The following is a 21728-nucleotide window of genomic DNA, read 5'->3' on the forward strand; positions in this document are numbered from 1 at the left end:
CCCTATAAGATCTCTCCTCATTCTCCTGCGTCCCAAGGAAAAAAGTCTAACCTATTCAACCCTTCCCTATTGCTCAGGTCCTCAAGTCCCAGAAACATCCTCGTAAATTTTCTCTGCACTCTTTCAAGCTTATTGAAATCTTTCTTGTAGGAGGGTGCCCAGCACTGCACCCAGTACTAATATTCGGCCTCACCAACATCTTACACAACTTCAGCATAACAATAGCAACACCCATCATGAAGGCCAATCTGCCAAAAGCTGTCTTTATGACCCTATCTACCTGTGATGCCACTTTCAAGGAATTATGGACCTGTATTCCCACATGCCGCTGTTCCATCACGCTCCTCAGTGCCCTATCGTTCACTGTGTGAGTCCTACCCTGGTTTGTGCTCCCAAAGTGCAATACTTATCTGCATTAAATTCTATCTGCCATTTTTCAGCCCATTTGTCCCCCTGTTCAAGATAGATACCACCGTGCCTGTGGCATCACACAGGCCTTCAACTTTCCGTGGACAAAAAAAAACACGGGTACCTGCACCAGTTTGCCCAGTCTCACCCTATTGAGCTATCTTCCACAGAACCCACATTATACTCCCTCTGTCAGATCCACGTTTAACCTGTCTCTCTCACCTATCTTGGTATCATAGCTGAATCTGGCTACAGCATGTAGTTAGCCCAACGCTTTACGATATCAGCGACGGTGATCCCTCCTGCCCCGCAACCCGGTTCGGTCCCCGTGTGCGTGGTCTGTTCGCCGGGACCATCCCCGGACTCGGAACAGGCTGCGGCGGTAATCGGGGTTGAAGACAGGCAGGCGCGCTCCAGCGCGGCCTCGGAGACAGGGGGAGCGGCAGGAGCGAGTGCGCGGATGTGGGGATGGCGAGCGGACCGGGGGAACGGCGCACGCGTGTCCCGAGGAGCAGCCGTGTCGATGAGTGCCCGCGGACGGCGGCGACCACCTCCAACCCTGCTCTGTTAACCCCATCCTCCCCGCGGCGGCTGATGCAGCGCCAGGTATCACCCGCCTGCTGCGCATTGGCGAGAGGTCAGAGGACACCCTCGGGATCCGGAGAAAGGCTTCCGTGGCGGCGAGAGTCCCGGAGAGTGGCAAAGGAAGTCTGGCACCCATACACTGGGCTCCCCCCATAACTCCTGCCTGTCATCGGCGGGACCTTGCCGATTGGCTGTGAGCTCGTCTCTAGTAAATCCGGAGTTGTAGTTTCACTAACGATGGCACCTCAGCAGGTAGAACATTCACAGTGAACGGTCGGTCGCTGGAGAGTGCAGTAGATCAGAGAGATCTAGAAGTCCAAGTACAGGATTCCCTGAAAGTGGCCAGCACCGAGAGGATGGGCTGAAAGGCCTGTTTCTGTGCTGTGAGGCTTTAGGAGCTGATTGTCTCTTTCCTGCTTTGACTCTGAAATTTACGAACTTGAATTTATAAAGTTTTTTTAACTACTTTGGGGTTAAGGACAATAAAGGTGGGGTGGACACAATCGAAAGGTGGACTAAGCTGCTGACATCCACAGGTGCCAGAGCAGAAGGCAGCCCTGCTTTAGGACAGTGTGTGATCAGAAACAGTGTGTGGAGGTGATCACTGAAGTGAGGTGTGGTAGAGCTGGGCCAGCGTGAGTCAAGCCTGTTCCTGGCTTACATGCCAGTCAAACACCCCGGGCATGATTCAGGGGGAAGGGAAGAGCCGGGGAAATGGAGCTAAGGCTGATCGGCCGTGGTCTCATTGATGGTGAGGAAGGTGGGGCAGCACTCCTGCTCTGTCCTGTGTTCCAGAGATAGGGACCCAAAAGGGAAAGGGAGACCCTGCCAGACCTGGGTGGGTTACTCAAGGAATCTGGCTTATACTCTCTTTTCCTTCATTTCCAGGAATAAAACAGAACAAGCGTCGCAAGCACTTTATTTGTCTCATTGCCGTCCTGTGCCTAGTTGGTGTGGTTGTGTTGGTGGCTGTGGGTGTGATGCAGAGCACGTCGATGCAACGGAATATGAAGGTAATCGTTGGCTGCGTCAGGAGCTGCCGGTGTTGGTCTGTGTCCGGCATGGTTACCGTTTGTGAAAGGGTGGCGGGGCGTCACTCTCTTGAAATGCTGAGGTCCTTCTGCCCACTAGCCCCTGTTTTTCTCGGTGGAGGAGATCAGTATTGGGAGGTGTTGCTGAAGTACCCTGAACAAGCAGCTGCCGTGAATAGTGTAGATGCCTCACACGGCAGCCACTGTGCTCAGGGTGGGGGAGGGAGCGAGCGAAGTTCCGGGTTTGGACAGGACACTGGTCAAGTTGCGGCTTTGCATGAATATGATTGATGATAAAATAGGCTGTACTTGAAACCACCCTGCTCTCTCCTGTACTCAGTGCCACACCACCCTACATGAAATATCTCACCATTCCTCATACTCGCTGGGTCTAAATCCTCAAACCTCCTCTCGACAGCACCCTGGGGGCATCTTCAGCAGAGGACCTTGTCAGTAGCGGTGTTGGAATTGGTAATGAAGGCTGGTCTCGTCACAAACACCCTGATCCAGAAATGAAAAGCTAAAATAATAGATGTCCTATATAGTGGCAGGAACATTCCCCAGGTCAAGGTTATTCAGGAATGGATAAGAAATGAAAGCTTGCCAGTGACAATATGAATAATGTTTAATAGCTTAATATTTACCATTAACTGATACTAGTTATTCCATTTTCTCAGTTTGATCAGCTTAACTGAATTTGAACCATGCTTCCAGGACACAAGAATGTACAAAACCACTCTGCTGTTCTGCACCAAGTCAGAGTGGCTTTCCACTGTTGGGTATATCATAGAAACAGAAATCTACAGCACAATACAGGCCCTTCGGCCCACAATGTTGTGCCATGCAACCTACTCTAGAAACTGCCTAGAATTTCCCTACCGCATAGCCCTCTATTTTTCTAAACTCCATGGACCTACCTAAGAGCCTCTTAAAGACCCTGTAGTATCCGCCTTTACCATCATCGCCAGCAGTGTATTCCACACACCCACCACTCTCTGGATGTAAAACTTATCCCTGACATCCCCTCTGTACCTACTTCCAAGCAGCTTAAAACTTTAACCCCCTCATGTTAGCCATTTCAGCCCTGGGAAAAAGCCTCTGGCTATCCACACGATCAATGTACATTGGGTCACCTCTCATCACCTGTTGCTCCAAGGAGAAAAGGCCCAGTTCACTCAACCTATTCTCATGACAGGCTCTCCAATCCAGGCAACATTCTTGTAAATCTCCTCAGCACTCTTTCTATAGTATCCACATCCTTCCTATAGTGAGGTGACCAGAAATGAACACAGTACTCCAAGGGGGTCTGACTAAGGTCTTATATAGCTGTAACATTACTTCTTGGCTCTTAAACTCAATCCCACGGTTGATGAATGCCAATGTACCATATACCTTCCACTGTCAACCTGTGTAGCAGCTTTGAGTGTCCTATGGACTCAGACCCCAAGATCTCTCTGATCCTCCACACTGCCAAGAGTCTTACCATTAATACTATATTCTGTCTTCAGATTTGACCTACCAAAATGAACCACTTCACACTTATCTGGGTTGAACTCCATCTGCCACTTCTCAGCCCAGTTCTGCATCCTATCTATGTCCCACTGTAACCTCTGACAGCCCTCCATACTATCCACAACACCCCCAACCTTTGTGTCATCAGCAAACTTACTAACTCACCCCTCTACTTCTTCATCCAAATCATTTCTAAAAAATCAAAGAGGAGGGTTGATCACCCGACATAACCAGCCTTGGACCTCTTCCTGAGTACGGATGAGCCATCTCTCACTCTCATTCCCCTATCAATATTTAATAACACATTGGTGGCTTCTTTAGCTCCTGCCATGGCTGCCTTTGTCCAACAGGAAAGCGCTAAGGCTATCCTTTGCAGGAAATCTCTCCATTTCTGCTGTTGCATCCTCTCCAATACAGCATCCCTACATTTCTTGTAACATGACAACTAGAACTGTCCCTAATATACTATCTCCCAGTGCATTCCTATTGCACGGGGGAGGGTAGAGAGGGGACTTTGGGGTTCCAACACTTTCCTGTTGTCATTCTTCTGGGGTTCTTCTGTTTTTCGTGGATGTCTGTGAAGACTAAGTATGCCAGGTTGTATACATTCTCTGATAATAAAAAGAACCATTTGAAAGTATGGCATTGTGACATTTAGGGTGACTGGCGGGCGGGGGCGGGGTTACATTAGAGGCGGAGCTACGGCTGCCCCATGTGCCGCGGGTGCAGGAGCCGGGATTCCGCGGGGTCTCGCCGCCCACCGACTCCGTCTGCTTCTTTACAGTTCGGCATTGTCCTGGACGCCGGTTCCTCGCACACCGCGCTCTACATCTACCAGTGGCCGGCGGAGAAGATGAACAACACCGGGCTGGTGGAACAGCTGACGTCCTGCAACGTGAAGGGTGAGGCCAGGCTGAGGCGTGAGCCGGTACTAGCCTCATATTGACCCTTCCCTTCTGCACCCATAAGATATAGGAGCAGAATTAAGGCCATTAACTGTCATAAGATGGTGGCTAGGAACGGACCCAAGTGCAAGACACAGACACTGAAGTACTAGGGACAGGACTAGGATACAGGGTGAGGGCAGGGACATGGACACGAAAACCGGGAACCCGGAACAGGACTGGACAAGAGAGCTAGGAGCCCGGGCTTGGACTCCGAGCCAGAGACTGGACAAGGACCCAGTACCTGGGTCTTGCCTCTGGTTCAGACCCCAGAACTATGCAAGGACGAGGCTTGGCTGGCAGGCAGGACGAGGCTGGAGTCTTAGAGACTTGAGGCTAAGCTTGAGGGGCTAGGCGGGAGGCTGGAGTCTTCAGGCTTGAGGGGCTAGGCAGGAGGCTGGAATCTTCAGGCTTGAGGCTAGGCAGGCTCCTCCTGGGCAGGGCACGGATCTCCACCCAACGGAGGCAAGGGACAGGAAGGGACAGAACCACCGCAGGTAACGGCAAGACGGCCTGGCTTACCTGGGCAGAGGCAAGGGACAAGAAGGGAGCTAGGTACAGGGTGGCTCCAGGACAAGGCTGCAGGCGAGGGTTACCAGCAAGACAAGGCTTCTGGCAAAGCAAGGCGAGAGGAGAGTTACCGGCAAGACAAGGCAGGACTTCAGGCGAGGAAACAGGAGGCAGAAGAAGGGATACAAGGAGTAAGGACAAGAACAATCCAGCAGCCACACCTGCCTGTCTGTATCTTGTTTTACGGCGGTTGGCATCCAGCTTAATGGTGCATTACCGCCACCCTCTGCTCCGGAATGTGCACTAGACATACATTCTAAATCCCTTCACCCAATCGCGCGCACGTATGTATGTATGTGTGTATATATACATATACACACAAACTTACACTTCACCCTCCCATCTTTGACCATCCCAGTAGCCTATTCCTGTTTATTCGTCATATTCTATAAAAAACCCCTGTACCCCTTAAAAACGCTAAAAATACCCGGACTTGTGCTCTCTCACCCAGGCCCAGCAACCCTTTTAATGTGAATTCCTGCATCCCCAACTCCCTTAATTTATTTCTCATCATCTCTCTCTGTATCCCATACTTCCTGCAACACAAAACTACATGTTCCACTGATTCCTCTTCCTGACATTCCTCACACAATCCTGTCTGGTGTTTCCCTATCATTTTCAATGTTTTGTTTAATGCACAATGCCCCAGCCTTAACCTAGTCCACACAATTTCCTCTCTTCTGTTTCCATTACCTACCCTAGTAACTGCAACACTCTTTTGTATTTGATATAAATGCCTCCCTTTCCCCCTCCCTGTCCCATCTTTTTTGCCACATTCGGTTGACTTTTTCCCAGATTACACACTTAACCTCTGCTTTACTGATACTAATGTGCATTTCCACATTTTCTTTCTTTAACGCCCTCTTTGCCAACTCATCCACCCTCTCATTCCCCTTCACCCCTACATGTGCTGGAACCCATAGAAATTTTACCTGACCTCCCTGATTTGCAATTCTTGTAACTAACTGAAGGACTTCATAAAGTACATCTTGCCAACTGTTTGTGTGAAAAGACCTTAAACTTGCTAGAACTGAGGATGAATCTGAACATATCAATGCTTTGACTTGTCTGGCTTTCTGCACCCATTGCAACGCAACCAACACTGCCAGCATCTCCACTGTAAACACCCCTAACTTATTAGATGTTCTTCTGCTGATTCCAATTTCTTTTGCTGGTATTACCACCCCAAACCCTGTCACTCCTGTTTCAGGTTCCTTCGCACCATCCGTATAAATGTGAGTATAATCACTATACTTTTCCATCACATGACAGTTAAATGCATTTACCAAATCTGTTTTATATCTTTCTTTCCTTTTTGCCTCTAACAAATGCCAGTCTATGTCAGGCCATACAAGCTTCCATGGAGCTACAACCAGATAAACTACTGAAGGACTTATCCTCAGATTAAATACTCCACATTCTTTAGCAATATCATTCCCTACCCGACTAAAGGTATCCCTCTGAAACCTCCCATTTTCCCAGCACTCCTGCAACACTGCTTTAGTGGGGTGAGAATCATTGTGCCCCTGCAAGTTAGCCCAGTAGTTTGCCATTAGTTGCATCCTTCTTAGTTCCAAAGACATTATTCCCATTTCTACCTGTAGGGCTGACACTGGTGACGTTTTAAAAGCCCCACTGCACACTCTCAAGGCCTGAGCCTGAATCACATCCAGTTTCCTTATGAGAGACCTAGCTGCTGATCCATATACTATATTTCCATAATCCAATACAGATCTCACTAAAGCCACATACATTCTCTTCAAAGCTGAACAACTTGCTCCCCATTCCCTACCAGTCAAACATCTCATCACATTTATTACTTTTTTACATTTCTCCTCAACTTTCCTGATATGGTCTGTCCATGTTAATCGTGAATCAAATATAACTCCCAGAAATTTAAATGATGCAACCCTTTCTAATTCAACCCCATACATCCTTAACTTCTTCCCTACCTCAACCCTTTTCCTGGTAAAAAATACAGTTTGAGTTTTATCTACTGAAAATCTACATCCCCAATCATAACCCCACTCCACCACTTCATCAATTGCTTCTTGTAGTTTCCTGATTATATGGTCCATGTTCCTGCCTCTTTTCCACAAGGTCCCATCATCCGCAAACAGTGACCTACCTATATCCACTGGTACCCTTATGAAGACATCATTGATCATCAGCCACACCCTGGTCTCTGAAGGTATTTATGCAGCCAGCTCCAACGAGCATCAGCTGCCTCAATTAGAGCTCAACAAGAACAGAAACAGGGTAGACAGGAATACCTGGAGCAAGGGTCGATGGACCGGAATACAGACTTCACGGACAAAGCCATGACATTAACCACCTCTTCCCCACCTGTGTCCCACTTACCCCTCCGCCCCGTTCTCATCCCACCCAGTTCTGCGTCCCTTTCAACCATGCGCAACCCTACCTCATATTCCCCTCTCACCTCTGCTCCCTTCCAATTTCCATCCCTCCTGGGATCAAAAGAAAAACGCTGTACCTCGATCATCATCATCATCATCAGGTGCCATGCCCAGTTTGAGCTTTGACTGCCACAGCCCACACACTCCTGTTTCAGGTCAAGTGGATCAATTCATTTCCAATTCTCTGGCTGCTGTCACCATCATCATTTGTCTTTGTCTTCCTCTTGCTTTCTTCCCTTCAATCTTTCCCATAATTACCATGCATTCTAACTTCTCTTTCCTAATCACATGTCCAATGAAGTTATGTTGCCTTTTCATGATCTCATACATTATTTCTCTTTTTGTGTTTGCTCTGTTCATGACATCCTCGTTAGATATTAGTTTTGTCCATGATATACTTTGCATTCTCCTCAAAAACCATATCTCTGCTGCTTCAATTCATTTCCTCATGTTACTAGATATTGTCCAACATTCTGAGCCATATAACATAACTGGATAAACGTAACATTTCAGTGCTCTGAGGCGGGTTGTCATGCCTAGTTTAGTATTGGTCAGTATACTCTTCATTCTCGTAAAGGTGTCTTTTGCCATCCCTATTCTTCTTTTGATGTCCATGTCGCACCTGCCACCTGATGTCACCCAGCTTCCTAAGTAGCAAAAGTTCTGTACTTGTTTTATGTCTTCCCCGTTTATTCTCAGCCTGCAGATAGGATTCTCCTTCTTTTTAGATATCACCATACATTCTGTCTTTTTGCATTTGATAGATAGACCCATTTTTGCACTTTCTTCAACAACGATATCAATTAAGTTTTATAGCTCTTCCTCCGTACTTGCAATTAACACAGTGTCATCTGCATATCTGAAATTATTGATGTTTTCACCGCCAATTTTGATTCCCAAGATGTCTCTTATTTTTGTACTATTGTTTCACTGTACACATTAAATAAATCAGGGGAGAAAACACATCTTTGTCTAATGCCTCTCTTGATACATGTGACAGTAATAAATCAATTTACCTCTCTCCTCTCCCTCACCTTTGCCTCTCTCTTGCCAAAGCCCCTGGCCGATGAGTGTGTTGTCTGTGGCCTGATGTTCGGTTCGTCCGCCGCTCCCCTGGCAGGATACTGCATTATCACCATGTGCCCCCTCCCTTCCCCAGGTCCTGGGATTTCCAGTTACTGGAGGAACGTGGAACAAGCTGGCCCCTCGCTCAGAGCCTGCCTGGACAAGGCTAAGCAGAGTATTCCTAAGGAGCAGCATGGTGAGACGCCAGTGTACCTGGGAGCCACGGCTGGCATGCGCTTACTGAGGTCAGAGTCTGTCCCGGGGGGGTGGGATTGCTATCTGACAGGCCGAGTGCTGACCCGCTTCCTGTCCCCTCACACTCCCGCTGCCTCTCACTGCAGTGGAAACACTCAGCAGGTCGGGCAACATCTGTGGAGAGTGAAAATCTGACTGAAGCAGAATGCCGCAAGAACTCGGTCAAGCAGTATCTGTGGGGGCAAATAGCAGCCCACACCTCTCAAACCCAGTGCCAGGGTGGGGGTGCAGCCAATCTGGTCAAAAGACAAGGTGCTTTGGGCCGTCTTCACTGCGGAAACAAATCTCACGGAGACAGAGGCGGTGGTATCAAGACAGCAGTCCAGACTGGACTCTGGATATCCACAGGCACCGCAGGCTGGCACTCCGTTAAGTGACCTCTGCGAGTCGGGGGGTCTCCAGTGCAGACACTGTCAGCACCAGCCCCCCGCCCCCTGAAGACAGAAGCCAAGTGAGAGGCACGGGTTCCCGAGTCTCAGTCGGATCCCTGTTGTGTCTAGCCTGGTGTTGAGATTGACGATCGGCTTCTCATTGCCGGTGCCCGTCCACCCACCTCCCCTCGAGGAAGTGCCGGTGCCCATCCACCCCCTCCCTCTGAACAGAGCTGGTGCCTGTCCACCCCCTCCCTCGGGGAAGAGCCGGTGCCCGTCCACCCACTCCCTCAGAACAGAGCTGGTGCCCGTCCACCCCCTCTGTCAGAACAGAGCCGGTGCCCGTCCACCCCCTCCCTCAGAACAGAGCCGGTGCCCGTCCACCCCCTCCCTCGGAACAGAGCTGGTGCCCATCCACCCCCTCCCTCAGAACAGAGCTGGTGCCCATCCACCCCCTCCCTCGGAACAGAGCCAGTGCCCATCTAACCCCTCCCTCGGGGAAGAGCTGGTGCCCGTCCACCCCCTCCCTCCGAACAGAGCTGATGCCCGTCCACCCCCTCCCTCGGGGAAGAGCTGGTGCCCGTCCACCCCCTCCCTCCGAACAGAGCTGGTGCCCGTCCACCCCCTCCCTCGGGGAAGAGATGGTGCCCGTCCACCCCCTCCCTCAGAACAGAACCAGTGCCCCGTCCACCCCCTCCCTCAGAACAGAGCTGGTGCCCATCTAACCTCTCCCTCAGGGAAGAGCCGGTGCCCGTCCACCCCCTCCCTCGGGGAAGAGCCGGTGCCCTGTCCACCCACTCCCTCGGGGAAGAGCCGATGCCCGTCCACCCCGTCCCTCGGAACAGAGCTGGTGCCCGTCCACCCCCTCCCTCGGGGAAGAGCCGGTGCCCATCCACCCCCTCCCTTGGAACAGAGCTGGTGCCCGTCCACCCCCTCCCTCAGAACAGAGCTGGTGCCCGTCCACCCCCTCCCTCGGAACAGAGCCGGTGCCCATCTAACCCCTCCCTCGGGGAAGAGCTGGTGCCCGTCCACCCCCTCCCTCCGAACAGAGCTGATGCCCATCCACCCCCTCCCTCGGGGAAGAGCCGTCCACCCCCTCCCTCGGAACAGAGCCAGTGCCCCGTCCACCCCCTCCCTCGGGGAAGAGTTGGTGCCCGTCCATCCCCTCCCTCAGAACAGAGCCAGTGCCCCGTCCACCCCCTCCCTCGGGGAAGAGTTCGTGCCCGTCCATCCCCTCCCTCAGAACAGAGCCAGTGCCCCGTCCACCCCCTTCCTTGGAACAGAGCTAGTGCCCATCTAACCCCTCCCTCAGGGAAGAGCTGGTGCCCGTCCACCCCCTCCCTCTGGGAAGAGCCGATGCCCGTCCACCCCCTCCCTCGGAACAGAGCTGGTGCCCGTCCACCCCCCCACCTCGGGGAAGAGCCGATGCCCGTCCACCCCCTCCCTCAGGGAAGAGTTGGTGCCCGTCCAGCCCCTCCCTCGGAACAGAGCTGGTGCCTGTCCACCCCCTCCCTCTGGGAAGAGCCGATGCCCGTCCACCCCCTCCCTCGGAACAGAGCTGGTGCCCGTCCACCCCCCCACCTCGGGGAAGAGCCGATGCCCGTCCACCCCCTCCCTCAGGGAAGAGTTGGTGCCCGTCCAGCCCCTCCCTCGGAACAGAGCTGGTGCCTGTCCACCCCCTCCCTCGGGGAAGAGTTAGTGCCCGTCCACCCCCTCCCTCAGAACAGAGCCAGTGCCCATCCACCCCTTCCCTTGGGGAAGAGCCGGTGTCCTTCACGCCCGAATGTGGGGAACGTACAGAGATGTCCTGTGTTTCCTGTACCCCTCCAGAAGTTGTCTGTCCCTGTCCTGACTACACAGCACGTTGCCCTGCCTCGCTGTGATCTGCCCTTCAAACCCTTCAGGTAATGGAAACACCTTGTTGGTAGAAACCGTTATTACCCCTCAACCACCGGGCACTTGAACCAGGGGAGATAACTTCACTCACCCAGCACTGAACCATTCCCAACCAATGGACTTACCTTCAAGGACTCTTCAATCCACGGCCTTAATATTTACTGCTTATTTATTCACTATTATCATTTTACTTTCTTTCTCTTTTGTATTTGCAGTTTGTTGTTTCTTGCACATGGCCTGTTTATCTGCCTTGATGCGTGCAGTCTTTCATTGATTCTGTTGTGTTCCTTTACTTGCTGTGATGCCCACAAGAAGGGAATCTCGGGGTTGTCCTGGATATGGTGACGGATATGTAGTTTGATAAACAATGTACTTTCAACTTTGCAGGTTGCAGAACCCAGCTCAGTCTGAGAAGCTGCTGCAGGCCGTGGAAACGTTCATCAGCTCGTATCCGTTTGATTTCCGGGGAGCGCGGATTATAAGCGGAGCGGATGAAGGAGCATTTGGCTGGATTACCATCAACTACCTGATGGGGAACTTTGGCACGGTACTCCCACCACACCACTGACGTGGCTGAAGGGCTATCCCTATCATTGAGTCCAGTCCTGATGAAGGCAACCACTGGCTGTGACCCTGAATACCAGCCCCCAACCCCCAACCCCTGCTCCCCCTTCCCACGAAAATTATCCCCACACCCCTTTGACTACTGCAAGCCTTCTCTGGAATGATCCTTGCCATATACACCATCCTGATACCCCCTCGACCTCTGCACCCTTCCTCTGGGATGACTCCTGTCACCCCCCACCCCACCCCAATCACTGCACCCTTTCTCTGAAACGAACCCCCCCCCCCCCCGCTCCATCCCATGAACACCATGTGTTGGTTTGGGATGACCCCTGCCAGACACACCCCGACACTGCTCTCCACACCCTCGGCCAGTCGTGCAGTGCACGTCTGGGAGCTGAGGAAGGTGGGAAGCTGGCGTGAACGTGGGGCACGTGTACCACATTCAGTTGGCCCGTTCTGTTGGGAGGCTGATCCAAGGAGACCCAGGGAGGTGCTGGCGATGGGGCTGATTCCCTGTGAGTTCCACGTTTTCCTGACTCACCTGTTCCTGCTTTGTGTCCCAGGTTAGTGCTGGAGGAGATCCTGACACATTGGGAGCCTTGGACCTGGGCGGAGCTTCCACACAGGTCACATTTATTCCCAATAATGTGGTAAAATCGCCAGAAGACTCCAAGTTTTTCCGCTTGTACGGGAGGAGTTACCACATGTACACACACAGCTTCCTGTGCTACGGAAAGGACCAGGCCATGAAGATGCTTCTGCAGAGTCTGGTGGTAAGCAGAAAACGGCACCAGGTCCCCGCGTAGACTGATGGCCGGCTGGGTCAGTCACTCACCTCCCACCGTAAGCAGGAGGGAGAGTTGGCCACCGGGCTCCTTGTGCAGTGGGACCACGGCTCCCTTTTCCTGTTAATCCCCTTAAGCCACAACTTCTCAGTACGTCAAATGTCTGAATGTGTTCAGCAGCCACTCTCTCCTCGCCTCTCAGGCTGGAGACTTTCAGAGCTTCACGCGCGTCTGAGAGGAGTTCTCGCTGGAATCGGTGAGGACAGAGAGTGACTGCGTCTGCTTCTACAGGACCTCGGGGAAAGATGCTGGAGATTTTGGAATGTGGCAAACGTGCCCCGTGTTCACGCCAGCTACCCAGCATCCTCAGCTCCCGGACGCGCACTGCACGACTGGCTGAGCGTGTGGAGAGCAGTGTCGGGGTGTGTCTGGCAGGGGTCATCCCAAGCCAACGAATGGTGTTCATGGGATGGAGCCACGGGGGGGTCTGATCCAGAAGAAGGGTGCAGAAAATTAGAAACAGGTGGCTGCAAATGAGGAGACGAGCAGGTAATTGGAGGAAGTCCAAAAAGGAAAGGGACTGGGCCAGAACCCACATGGCCAGGTGAAAGAAAACAAAAATTAAAGACTGTCGTGATCCAGAGCTACCAGCAGAGGCCCTTCGACCCAGTGTTCAGGCCGGATCCTTAACAAAGGCAGATCAACACCCCCACCCGCTAACCCACCCTGCCACCACTACTTTATCATTTCCTGTCAGAGTCAGACTGTCTATCCTATCTCTGTTCCTTGGCTGAGGGCTGAGGGTTTGTGAATCTCTATAAGGTCACACCTCAGCATCTGACCGGCCAACTGTACAGATACCCCTATGCCTAGCATCACTTTATGTACGTACGATCAGTCTGTGTATTAACCATCTTATGTATTTATTGCCTGTGTTCTTTATCTTATAGTTTTTGTTTCTGTGCTGCATCAGATCCAGAGTAACAATTATTTTGTCTCCCTTACGCTCGTGTACTGGAAATGACATTAAACTATCTTTAATCTGACTTTCTGACCTTCGCTTGGTGTGGATGATTTTCTGTGCTCTAAGGCTCCGTGATGTTGTAACCCTGCCTCCTGGCAGCTCGTCCCAAAGACCCACCACACTGTGTGTGGGAGTTGCCCAGATCTCCTTTACATTTCTCCTGTGCCCTCTGGGTTCAGATCCCCTCCCTAGGAAAGAGGCACCAGCTGCCCTTTCTCTGTCCCAGGGTTTGTGAATCTCTGTAAGGTCACCCCTTGGCACCCGATGAGGCTGTGAGAATGACTGAGCCGATCCAGTCTCTTCAACCCCACCACCATTCCAGGCAACACTCGTGAACATCTCCTGCACACACACTATTATTATCACACCCTTCCCGTAGTCGGTGACCGGAGTGATACAGAGCACTACAGCACACAGACAGGTCCTTTCACCCATCTAGTCCGTGCCGACCTGGTCTCTGCCTAGTCCCACCTCCTGTACCTGCATTGACCACAGCCCTCTTTACCCCTCCCCTCCCATCCAGGTAATTTAGATGTGACTATTGAACCTGCTTCTACCACTTTCACTGGCAGATCGTTCCACACTCACACCACCCTCTGGTTTCCCCTTAATTATTTCACCTTTTACACTTAACCCATGACCTCTGGTTCTAGTCTCCCCTCACTCAGTGGAAAAAGCCTGCTTGTATTCACCCTCAATTTTGTATACCTCAATCAAATCTTGCCTCATTCTCTTACACTCTAGGGAGTAAAGTCCAAACATATTCAACCTTTCCCTATAACTCAGGTCATCAAGTCCCAACAGCATCCTTGAAAGTTCTCTCTGTACTCTTTCAATCTTGTTGACATCTTTCCTGTAGGTAGGTGACCAAAACTGCACACAGTACTCAGTCTCACCAATGTACAGCTTCAACATAGGCTTGGTCAGTGGGTCTGTTCTGTACTCCGAGAAGCATAACATCATTAGGCAATAATAAGACAACAAGACAAAGGAGCAGAAGTCGGCCATTCGGCCCATCGAGTCTGCTCTGCCATTTTATCATGAGCTGATCCATTCTCCCATCTAGTCCCACTCCCCCGCCTTCTCACCATAACCTTTGATGCCCTGGCTACTCAGATACCTATCAATCTCTGCCTTAAATACACCCAATGACTTGGCCTTCACTGCCGCCCGTGGCAACAAATTCCATAGATTCACCACCCTCTGGCTAAAAAAATTTCCTCACATCTCTGTTCTGAATGGGTGCCCTTCAATCCTTAAGTCATGCAGGAAAGATTAGTTGAAGATAACAAGGATGATGTATGGAGGGGAAGACAGAAAAGGCTGCTGATGCTGGAATCTGGATCAAAACAAAATAACAACTGGATGCAGGGTCTCGACCCAAAATGTCGGCTGTCCGCCTGCCTCCACGGCTAATTGCTCCAGCAGTTTGATTTTTTTTCCTTTCTGAAAAGGACATTATGTTTGACAAATGTATTCATTCTTTTTTTTAATCACTATTTTTTTTATTGCAACGCCAACAACTTACATTCAATACAACCAGTTGCTGATTACATCTTGACTGTTTAACCCAGCCACCTCCAACCTTCATCACCATCCCCCACCTCCACTCCTCATCCTCTTCCTCATCCCCACCCCCTTCTCCACCCCTCTCCCCCTCACCAACCAACTGAATAGTAGTGCATAAACAGACAGAGCTTCCTATTTTAACAGAAGATCTTTTAAGTTAGATATCAGATTTGTCCACATTGAGATTGTACAAACGTAATCATTCTTAGAGGATATAATGAGCAGGGTAGATAAAGAAGATCCGGGAGATGTAGTGTATTTGTATTTCAAGGAAAGATTTAATAAGTGATGTAAACATTTACTGCACACGAAATTATTTTTTGTGGAGGTAATCAAGGCAGAGCAATAGGTATTGTTTATATGGACTTTAGAAGGTTAGGGTACACACATCTGATGAGTGATAACTGAGGGTAATGGTGGAGGAGTATTTTGTCTCACTCGAAGTCTGTAACCAGGGATCCAATAACAGGTTGAAAGTCCATGGTATTACAGGGAAGATACTAGCATTGATAAAGCAGTGGATGATTGGCAGGAAACAAAGAGTGGGAATAAAGGGGGCCTCTTCTGGTTGGCTGCCAGTGACTGGTGGTGTTCCATGTGGGTCTGTGTTGGGACGGATTCTTTTTACGTTATATGTCAATGACTTGGATAATGTAATTGATGGCTTTGTGGCAAAGTTTGCAGGTGATATGAAGATGGGTCGAGGGGCAGATAGTTTTGAGGAAGTAGGGAGGTTACAGAAGGAGAATGGGCAAAGAAGTGGCAGGTGGAATACAGAGTCGGGAAGTGTATGATCGTGCCCTTTGGTAGAAGAAATGAAAGGGTTAACTATTTTCTAAATGGAGAGAAAATTCAAAAATCTGAGGTGCAAGGGGACTTGGGAGTCCTTGTGCAGGATTCCCTGAAGGTTAGTTTGCAGGTTGAATCTGTGTTGAGGAAGGCAAACGTGATGTTAACATTCATATCAAGGGGACTAGAATATAAAAGCAAGGATGTAATGCTGAGACTTTATAAAGCACTGGTGAGGCCTCACTTGGAGTACTGTGCAGTTTTTGGCCCCTTTTCTAAGAAAGGACGTGCTGACAGTGGAGGTGATTGAAAGGAAGTTCATGAAAATGAACAAGGAAGTTCATGAAAAGGCTTGTCATATGAAGAGCGTTTGATGGCTCTGGGCCTGTATTCACTCGAATTTGGAAGAATAAGTGGTGACCTCATTTGAAACCTTTCGAATGGTGAAAGGCCTTAATAGAATGGATGTGGAGAGGATGTTTCCTATGCTGGGAGAGTCTAAGACCAGAGGACACAGCCTCAGAATAGAGTGGTGTCCTTATAGAATGGAGATGAGGAGGGATTTCTTTAGCCAGAGAGTGGTGAATCTGTGGAATCCATTGCCACAGGTGGCCTGTGGAGGCTAAGTCACTGGGTATATTTAAGGTAGAGGCTGATTCGTCAGGTTATGAAAAGATTTGGGGAGAAGACAGGAGACTGGGGCTGAGAGGGAAAATGGATCAGCCATGATGAAATGGAAGAGCAGCCTCAATGGGCCAGATGGCCTAATTCTGCTCCTATGTCTTATGGTCTAAACTTGGGTCTCCATCTGCTTTGTTGTTCCCGGTCCCAGAGCTGCTGTTTTCGTGGAAGGTGGGCCTTGGTGGTTCTGGTCTCAAGCACCAACAAACCAGTAAACAACCCACTTATCTCTTTCAGGTGACAGACAATGGAACCATTTCCAGTCCCTGTTTCAATGACGGATACGAGAAGCTCATCAACGTGTCTGCTTTCTACGATAGTCCGTGCACGCCCGACCCTCCCAGAACAACACACGAGACAGTGAAGCTGATTGGTACAGGCAGCTCTAAGGAATGCAGATCCCACGTCAGCCAGCTGCTTAACCACAGCAGCTGCAACTGTAGCACCTGCTCATTTAATGGGGTGTGCCAGCCCCCTATTTGGGGGAAATTTGGGGTCAGTACTGCTGGTTTTCCTGGAATATCACCCCATCCACACTGGAACAGCCCTAGGCACACAGCAAGGTCATTTAAGAAGAATCTGGGGTCAGTAGGAAAAGCGATGGTCATTGGAATAACCTGGACCTGATGCGTTTTGTAACTCGGCCAGTGCAGAGGGTAGATGGTTCAACCCTGAACTCTGGCGCTACATATGCAGTCTGCACTTTCTCTCTGTGTCTGCGTGAATTTCTCCCGGGTGCTCCCGTTCCCTCCCTCGTCCCAAAGACGTGTGGGTTGGTGAGTTAAACGGCTGCTATAAATAGCCCCCAGAATGTATGGGTGAGGGGTGGGGTCGGAGCGGAGCTGATGGGGGATAAAATGGAAGGTGTAAGTGAGTGGTTTGTGGCTAGCATTGAGTGGGTGGGCCGAAGGGCCTGTTTCTGTGCCGGGTGACACTGTGACTCCTCCTTTTATGCCAGGCCTTCTCTGCATTTTATTACGTGATGGACTTCTTCAGTAAGCATGGACCGCTGAAGAATTTGGATCAAGTTCAGGCAGCCGTGGAGAGATTCTGCAACATGGCCTGGCAGGAGGTGAGTGGCAGGTCCCTGCACTGGAGTGGGATTGCACTGTGCACCCAGGACTGGTCTCGACCTTGGCACACAGTGGTGCCAGCAGCCCACCCGGTCTTCAGATGGGGGGGGGGGGGTAGTGTGGTTGGAACCTACACCACACCAAGAGCAGGAGTCCTGCCTCTGTTCCCAGGGTGGGGTCTTCCCAGGTTGGAAGGGGAGACCTGGCTCAGCCCCCGCAGAGGAGGAGGGGTCCCAGCTAGGAGAATCTTTTGTTCCTGTGTGATTTTCTTGGCCTTCGGACACCCAGACTGTGGTTTTAGATTCCCAGCTCCCAATGGTCATTGCCTGTATCTGGGAAATTGACTGATAAGTTCAGGGGGAATTTTGGAGCAGCCGATTGTGACCCCCCTCCCCCCCCAACACCTGTACGATACCAGGACTGGAGACAGCCCAATGGATGGGCCACAGGGGGCTGGTGACCCAGACGTCCTGTTCAACAGCTCACAGACAGCACCTTCCCTGAGCTGACACTGGCCTGGTCCCCGGGAGCACGGGCTGATCCAAGCTGCCTGTAGGTGTGGAACAAGCGGAGGTGTGTCATGAGTCAGTTTGTATTTTGCACAGGCGAAGCATATGTACAACATGAAGGAGAAGTACCTGAGTGAAAACTGTTTCTCCGGACACTACATCCTCATGCTCCTCACGGAAGGCTACAACTTCACAGGCAGTAACTGGAACTCCATTCAGTTTCTGAAAAAGGTTCGTGTACGTCACACCCTTTAATGTCAATCTGCCTGCTCCCCAGTCCTAACCCAAATCTCTGTTCACTGCCACCTCCCACCACACCGCACCAGCCACTGCCTGACCTGCTGAGTTCCTCCAGCGTTTTGCCTGCATGTTGAAGATTTCCAGCATCTGCAGAGTGTCTTGTTAATAGTCTGTTGTGTTTACAGATCAAGGGATCGGATGCAGGCTGGACCCTGGGTTACATGCTGAATCTCACCAATATGATTCCTGCCGAGCTGCCTTACACCGAGACCCTGATGAATGAGGCCTCTTTCCTGTCCATCATGGTCATCTTCTCTCTCTGCGTCCTGATCCTGCTGCTCCTTGCCTTCCTTGTAATGAAGAGGAAACTTTGCGGGGTAGAACAAGGTGCCACGCTGGGAACTGCGTGACTTTGTCTGCCGCCTGAGTCACCAGCTGCTGTGCGTGGACTGATTTTGTTTTGTAAAATTCAAACTCAGCCTTTTCAGTGGCGACCTGCCTGTGCAGTTTGCCTTGTATACATTTTTGCTGTCAATATGTCTGAGGATGCCTGTCAGATCAGATTTAACCGTGGGGTTAATGCAGTGCTGTCTCATTGTAACCCCCTGTCCAGGCCACTGCAGACGACTGGTCAGGGTAGAGTCTCCGAGGATGTGCCAGTCTTCCAAAAAAATCAGATCCTGTGTGACCCAGGAGTGTAGGTGGTGTCCTCTGTTTCCCTGGGTCCCTCTGTGCTTCCTCCATCTCCTTCACACCAAGCTGCTTCTTGCCTGCCCACTATTGGTTTCCTACCAATAGGAAATCCATTTCCCTGGACTCATCGCCCCTGCTATCCCGGGTCTTCCAAATATTACCCCATCCCCAAACTCCAGCACAGAGCTCCTCTACCTCACGGTCTCCTCAACGCATCCCAACTGCCACCCCATCCTTCCCTGCCACGTTAACACTCCAGACACCCAACACTGTCCTAAAGAAGAAACATCTTTTCTCCTGAGGTTTCCCCTCCTCTAGTCTCCCTCCCCCCACTATAATTCCCTTCCATTTCCTCCCCTCCGTAACCACTGCCCCCCCTAACCTCCACCCTGGGCTCCAGCAGGAGGTCCGAGAATGGCGCTAGAATTTGTGGTCTTCACTCTGTGGGACCTGCATCTCCAGTCCCGGTACCACATTGGCTCAGGAATACAGGACACCCCGTGCACTGAAGGGCTTCCTGTGCCAGGTCTCCCTAAGGACGGGGAACTTGATGCACTCCTCTCCAAGATGAGAGCAACTCCAGCAGGTCTCAGGAAACTGGGCACCACCCAGGACAAAGCAGCTGATGTAAATAGCGTTCCACCCACCATCCTAAACATTCCTCCCCTCCTCTTGCCCAACAGTACGTGGCGAACACTTCACCGTGGGAGCATTATCAGCTCCAAATCCGATGCCAGGAGATGCACTTCATTTTTCCTTCACACGGGCTGGATCGGGCCGAGATGGTGCCCCATCGCAGTGTTTCCCGTTGGAATGTACAAAGAATTCTGGCCTTGCAGTGAAGCCCAGGGAGAACATCTTGTCATGTGAACGCTTGTTACGATGACTTTAAGCTTCCATTCCATGGAGAGGGCCCTGACTTGTTGTTACAGCACACTGCTGGAATCTGGAACTCTTGTGTATCAATAAACTCTCCTGGAGAAAGGATTGGGTTGATGCATCGGATCAATAATGTTCCATCAGAAGAAATGGACTGTCCTAGGGAAGCTCCACTCCCGGTGCTTTTCAACGCCTTGCTATCCGTCCAATCAAACCCAATGCCCAGCCGAGGATTTGGTGTGACTGCCTTGCTTTGTTCCCCTTTCGTAGAACCAAATATTTCACATACCGTTGCTCCTGTTTTACTGGACGAAGGGTTTTCCGTGGAGGACTTGCATGAATGAGCTCAGCTGTAGGGAGAACACTGCTTGGGGAACAGTGATATTCTCTGCCGGTCTGATGTGAGCATTGCCACCATCAGCAATCAAGGGCTTCCTGGCTGAATGTACAGAGTGACACAGTTTCACCTGGAAATAATTAGTTATGTTGCACTGTAGAATAGTGCCCTCTGCTGGTTGCAGTGACTTCACACACCTAAATCTCCAGAGCAGATTGTCGAGAGGCTGCCCTGAAATGATCAATGAAATCAGGCTGCTGAAAATACTCAGCAAGTCAAGCAGCCTCAGGTGGGAGGAACAGACTGAGAGGCAATGAAGCATTGATGCTCCCGGTCCCTGTTTCTCTCTCCACAGATGCTGCCTCTTTCCAGCAGCCAGTCTTTTTTAAATATATATTTCAGGTCTCCAGTATCTGCAGTTTTCTGCTAATGGAGTCAGGGTCATACAGCACAGAAGTTGGCACTTTGGCACAATATGCTGATGGAGTCCTTTTGGCTGTCTCATATTTGACCACTGCATTTGGACCAAAGTTTCCTTTGGCAGCTCCGTCCATATACATACCACTCTCTGTATAGGGAAACTCTTCCCTGTAAGTCTGTACCTTCTCGCCATAAACCCATGCCCTCTATTTTAGACTCCCCTACTCTGGGAAGAGGACTTCTCTATGGTCCTCGTGTCAACACGTTCACCTCTCAGCCTCCAGGGAGAATGGTCCCATCTTATCCAGCCTATCTTTCTAACTCAAGCCTTTCAATGCTGGAATCTTTTCTGCACCTCCAGACCTCCAAAGCAAACTCTTGAAGGCAATGAGTTACCGCAGCAGAGTCTGTGGGGCCCACAAACAACAGTGGAAACTCACAACTGGTACTAAATCCTTAAATTCACACCTGATAAGTTTAGAAGTACATTTAGTATGTGAAACTGTACTCTTACACAGCTCTGATGTCATCCTATCCACCAGTGCACCAATTAACCTGCTCTCACAGCACTCCCAGGATGAGCAGATGGAAAGCCAGCTTATGTCAAATGCCATGTTGAACAGACATCCACATTCCACAATGACCTTCAACCAAACTTGCTGAGACATTTCCCAGTTGCTGATGAAATTTTGTATTTCTATTTTTGGTGCCAAAGTTTGAATAACATTCCTTTTCAATAAAATATTCTTGCAGGAGACAAGTGAGACTTTGATTTACAGATATCATAACCTACAAAGACAAGGTCTCCATGGCTCATTCATTTTCGGAAGGCCCTTGACAAGGTGCTGCACATGAGGCTGCTTAACAAAATAAGAGCCCATGGTGTGATAGAACATTTGGATAACTGGAAGAAGGCAATGAGGGGAATAAAGGGAGACTTTTCTCATTGGTTGCTGGTGACTAGCGGTGTTCTGCAGGGGTCGGTGGTGGGACTGCTGCTTTTCATGTTATAGGTTAATGATTACTTGTTCTTCTCTGCACTTCGTGGTGCATTGGACAATAACCTTGCCATTTGTTTAGCATTTTGTCTGTTTCTTACAAGGCCGAA

The 21728-nt window shown here is 50.5% G+C and overlaps 1 protein-coding gene across 3 annotated transcripts in view; it reads left to right on the forward strand.

The window, feature by feature from the left end:
- The window catches only part of entpd1 (ectonucleoside triphosphate diphosphohydrolase 1), a 36576-nt gene extending 15192 nt beyond the window's left edge, over positions 1 to 21384 (forward strand). Inside the window, exons 1-10 of one of the 3 annotated variants that reach the window (XM_072239097.1) lie at positions 912 to 1245; positions 1882 to 2006; positions 4321 to 4438; positions 8627 to 8777; positions 11442 to 11601; positions 12185 to 12394; positions 16707 to 16964; positions 17428 to 17541; positions 18148 to 18282; positions 18477 to 21384. In XM_072239097.1, the coding sequence (XP_072095198.1) occupies positions 1974 to 2006; positions 4321 to 4438; positions 8627 to 8777; positions 11442 to 11601; positions 12185 to 12394; positions 16707 to 16964; positions 17428 to 17541; positions 18148 to 18282; positions 18477 to 18701 (1404 nt within the window). In that variant the 5' untranslated portion in view covers positions 912 to 1245; positions 1882 to 1973 and the 3' untranslated portion in view covers positions 18702 to 21384. Of the gene's footprint in view, positions 1 to 911; positions 1246 to 1881; positions 2007 to 4320; positions 4439 to 8626; positions 8778 to 11441; positions 11602 to 12184; positions 12395 to 16706; positions 16965 to 17427; positions 17542 to 18147; positions 18283 to 18476 lie in introns of those variants that run through there. The other 2 variants (XM_072239099.1, XM_072239098.1) reach the window with 2 other exon arrangements.
- Positions 21385 to 21728: the final 344 nt, after the last annotated feature.

The sequence above is a fragment of the Mobula birostris genome, chromosome 21 (assembly GCF_030028105.1).
Source record: "Mobula birostris isolate sMobBir1 chromosome 21, sMobBir1.hap1, whole genome shotgun sequence".
NCBI lineage: Eukaryota > Metazoa > Chordata > Chondrichthyes > Myliobatiformes > Myliobatidae > Mobula > Mobula birostris.